This window comes from Primulina eburnea, chromosome 6 (genome assembly GCF_022965805.1).
Source record: "Primulina eburnea isolate SZY01 chromosome 6, ASM2296580v1, whole genome shotgun sequence".
NCBI classification, from domain to species: Eukaryota; Viridiplantae; Streptophyta; class Magnoliopsida; order Lamiales; family Gesneriaceae; genus Primulina; species Primulina eburnea.
In genome coordinates this window covers 22,170,853-22,175,233 of record NC_133106.1, presented here as the reverse complement: position 1 = coordinate 22,175,233, position 4,381 = coordinate 22,170,853, and the positions used below count along the sequence as shown (strand labels likewise).

The following is a 4,381-nucleotide window of genomic DNA, read 5'->3' as shown; positions in this document are numbered from 1 at the left end:
TCAAAAACAAAAACAAAATTCGTTATGTTTCAGTTTTGAGTTATCCTTTGTTCTATTTTAAGATCTGCGTTATTTATATCATCCGTTGTTATTTGATAATCCAGAATCATCGAAAAAAAATTGTTCAGTGTTATTCTATCGTTCTTGTTTTTGTGCAATCCAAGTGAGACAGTTGCAAGTGTTCACAAGTTGAATCTTGTTAGTTTGATAAAAAGAAAATATAAAGATTGAGCACACCTTTGAGAGAACTATCAAATTAGAGTGAAAAAATAAACATTTGAGTGCGAGTGTTATTTCTTTGGAGTGATCGTGAGAATTTGGGTGAGGAAAATCTTTTATTTCTACTAACATTTTATTGCAGGTACAAAATCTGAAATTAAAATGGAGAGGGAAGTAGGAGAGAGTACGAACAAAGGGTTGTCTAAGGTTCATATGGAGGCGTTATTTGGGCATTTTAGTAGAATGATGAGGGCCGAGTTGGATCCTTTATATGAGAGGTTGGATAGGCTTGAAGTTAGCACTAGTGAAAATAAATCTAAGCCTAAAGGTTTGGGTACAGTCGAAGAAGAAGAGGATGATTATGAATTGGGAGTAGAAGAGGAGAGTCAAAACGAGAACTGGAGTAGGAGCAGAAGAGATAGAGGATTTGGTAGGGGAAGAAGAGAAGCCTTACGTGGTAGGTACGATGATGGGAACAAGGAAGATAATAACATAGGTAGCATTAAGATTAAAATTCCGTCGTTCCATGGTAAGTCGGATCCAGAGGCTTATTTAGAATGGGAAAAGCGAGTTGAATTCGTGTTTGATTGTCACCATTATTCCGAACAAAAGAAGGTTAGGTTGGCCGTGGTTGAATTTGTTGATTATGCACTTATTTGGTGGGATCAATTAGTGACTACTAAGAGAAGATGCAATGAGAGGCCTATAGAAACTTGGGCTGAGATGAAAAGCATAATGAGGAAGAGGTTTGTACCAAATCACTACTATAGAGAAATGTTTAAGAAGTTACAAACTTTGAGACAGGGTGTGAAGAGTGTTGGGGACTACTATAAAGAATTGGAAGTAGTCATGATTAGAGCAAACATAGATAAGGATAGTGAGGCTACTATGGCTCATTTTCTGTGTCATATGAACAGGGAAATTCAAGACCAAGTGGAACTTAGACATTACTTGGATCTAGATGAAATGGTGCAGATGGCGATAAAAGTGGACCAACAACTGAAAAGGAGAGGAGTTAGTCGTACCACACAATCTGGTAATACATCAACATCTTGGCGTTCCAATGTTGTTAAACGTGAAGAAAGCAAGGTAGTGGTCAAGCCCAAAGTTGACATTAAACAAGAGGTGCCTAAGCAGGGAGTGCAAGGTAAACCTGAAACTCCTATTAATCGTTCTAGAGATATTAAATGTTTTAGGTGTCAAGGAGTTGGACATATTGCTAGCCAATGTCCCAATAAAAGGGTGATGGTGTTGAATAATTATGGGGAGTATGAATCTCATAGTGAGGGAGATGATGGAGAGGATGAAGATGAGATGCCTGCATTAGAGGATCCTGCTGAGGGATATGAGGCAGTTTTGGGTGAAGCATTAGTGACTAGGCGTATCATGAGTGCCCAAGTCAAAGAAGAGGAGACGAATCAGCGGGAAAACTTGTTCCATACTAAATGTTTGGTCAGTGGCAAAGTTTGCAACATTATTATAGATGGAGGGAGTTGTACCAATGTTGCTAGTCTTGAGATGGTGGAAAAATTGAGCTTTCCTACTTTGAAACATCCTCAACCATATAGGCTACAGTGGTTGAATGACTGTGCCGAAGTGATGGTGAACAAACAAGTTTTGGTTGCAATTTCGATTGGGAAGTATATTGATGAGGTATTGTGTGATGTGGTACCAATGCATGCTTTTCATATTTTGTTAGGAAGACCATGGCAATATGATAGGCAAGTGACACATGATGGGTTTAGAAATAAATATTTTTTCGTACTCAAGAAAGAACCCATTTTTTTACTTCCTTTGTCCCCAAAGCAAGTGTTGGAGGACCAATTGAAAAAAAAAGAGAGAGATGAGGCGGGAAAAAAGAGTGAATTAAAAAGTGAGATGACCTTTGAAAACAAAAATGAAATGGCTAAAAGGAAAAGTGAGATAGCCATACAAAAGAAAAATGAGGGAAAAAAATGAGAGGAAAGAGGTCAAAAAGAAAACATATATGGTCCAAAAGAGTGAGTTGAAACAATTGTTGCATACACATGATCCACTTGTGTTGATTCTTTACAAAGAGATTCTCTTTAACACAAGTGATATAGCCGGATCCCTTCCGAGCATTGTTGTTTCACTTTTGCAGGAATTTGAAGATGTATTTCCGGAGGAGCTACCTCAAGGATTACCACCATTGAGGGGGATTGAGCACCAAATTGATTTGGTACCCGGAAGTTTATTGCCAAATCGTCCAGCTTACAGAAGCAATCCGGAGGAGACTAAGGAGCTACAACTACAGGTAAGTGAGTTGTTAGATAGGGGTTTTGTGCGTGAGTCCATGTCTCCTTGTGCTGTACCTGTTTTACTAGTTCCTAATAAAGATGGCTCATGGCGTATGTGTGTGGATTGTAGGGCAATTAATAACATAACCATCAAGTATAAGCATCCCATACCTAGATTAGATGATATGTTAGATGAGTTGCATGGTGCATGTATTTTTAGTAAAATTGACTTGAAGAGTGGTTATCATCAGATTGGGATGAAGGAAGGTGATGAGTGGAAAACAGCATTTAAAACCAAATATGGGTTATATGAGTGGATGGTAATGCCTTTTGGTTTAACAAACGCTCCTAGTACCTTTATGAGGTTGATGAATCATGTCTTGCATGCTTACATAGGGAAATTTGTTGTGGTTTATTTTGATGATATTCTTGTGTATAGCAAATATTTAGAAGAGCATGTTGAGTATTTAAGACTTGTACTGACAACATTTAGGGGTGAACATTTATATGCTAATCTTAAGAAATGTGATTTTTGTACAAGCAAACTTGTCTTTCTTGGTTTTGTGGTAAGTTCACAGGGGATACAAGTGGATGAGAACAAGGTAAATGCTATTCGAGATTGGACAACGCCTGCTAATGTTAGTCAAGTTCGAAGCTTTCATGGTCTTGCAAGCTTCTATAGGAGGTTTGTAAAAGATTTTAGCACACTGGCGGCACCGATGACGGCGGTGATTAAGAAGAACGTTCCATTCTATTGGGGTGAAGAGCAAGAGAAGACTTTTAATATTATTAAACAAAAATTAATTAATGCGCCTTTACTTGTTTTACCTGATTTTTCTAATACTTTTGAAATTGAATGTGATGCTTCAGGTGTAGGTATTGGTGGGGTTTTGATGCAAGGAGGACGACCACTGGCGTACTTTAGTGAGAAACTCAATGGAGCAGCACTGAACTATCCAACGTATGACAAGGAGTTGTACGCGCTTGTGAGGACTTTGGAGATGTGGCAACACTACTTGAGGCCTAAGGAGTTTGTAATCCGTACCGATCATGAGTCTCTAAAGTACCTTAAGGGACAACAGAAACTGAACAAGCGGCATGCTAAGTGGGTGGCATTCATAGGTACATTTCCCTACATAATCAAATACAAACAAGGTAAGGATAATGTAGTGGCTGACACACTATCACGGAGGTACGTATTAATCTCTACCTTGGAGTCGAAAATCTTGGGATTTGAACATATGAAAGAGTTGTATTTGTTGGATGAAGATTTTAAGGAGATATTTGAAACATGTATGCATGGTCCACATGATAAATTTTATTTGCATAATGGGTTTTTATTTAGAGAAGATAGATTGTGCATTCCTAAGTCATCAATTCGTGAATTACTTGTGAGGGAGGCACATGGTGGAGGTTTGATGGGCACTTTGGTGTGGCTAAAACTTTGAGTTGTTTGCATGAGCATTTTTATTGGCCACATATGAAACGTGATGTTGAACGTGTTTGTGAAAAATGCATTACTTGTAGACAAGCTAAGTCTAGAATACAACCACATGGATTGTATACACCACTTCCTGTTTCCAGTGAACCTTGGGTTGATATTTCTATGGACTTTGTTTTGGGGTTGCCGAGGACTAAGAAGGGGAGGGATTCAATATTTGTTGTTGTTGATAGATTCTCTAAGATGGCACATTTTATTGCTTTTCATAAAACCGATGATGCATCAAACATTGTAGATTTGTTCTTTAAGGAAGTCGTTAGGTTGCATGGTATGCCTAGGACTATTGTATCTGACCGTGATGTTAAATTTTTGAGTTACTTTTGGAAAAATTTGTGGGCTAAGCTTGGCACTAAACTGTTGTTTTCTACTACATGTCATCCTCAAACAGATGGATAAACTGAAG

At 38.2% G+C, this 4,381-nt stretch overlaps 1 protein-coding gene across 1 annotated transcript; it reads left to right on the top strand.

Moving 5' to 3' along the window:
* The first annotated feature begins 381 nt into the window (after positions 1-381).
* On the top strand, positions 382-3,965 carry LOC140835385 (uncharacterized). Its single transcript, XM_073200877.1, has 5 exons — positions 382-748; positions 893-1,872; positions 2,729-2,744; positions 2,874-3,236; positions 3,348-3,965. Exons 1-5 carry the CDS (start codon positions 382-384, stop codon positions 3,923-3,925), a joined length of 2,304 nt encoding a protein of 767 aa, XP_073056978.1. The 3' UTR covers positions 3,926-3,965.
* Positions 3,966-4,381: the final 416 nt, after the last annotated feature.

Coding starts and splice junctions, on each gene's coding strand:
- LOC140835385 (XM_073200877.1), top strand. CDS start 382: ATGGAGAGGGAAGTAGGAGAGAGTACGAACAAAGGGTTGTCTAAGGTT. Junction 749..892: donor TAAAATTCCGTCGTTCCATG/GTAAGTCGGATC, acceptor GGGATCAATTAG/TGACTACTAAGAGAAGATGC. Junction 3,237..3,347: donor GAACGTTCCATTCTATTGGG/GTGAAGAGCAAG, acceptor GTGATGCTTCAG/GTGTAGGTATTGGTGGGGTT.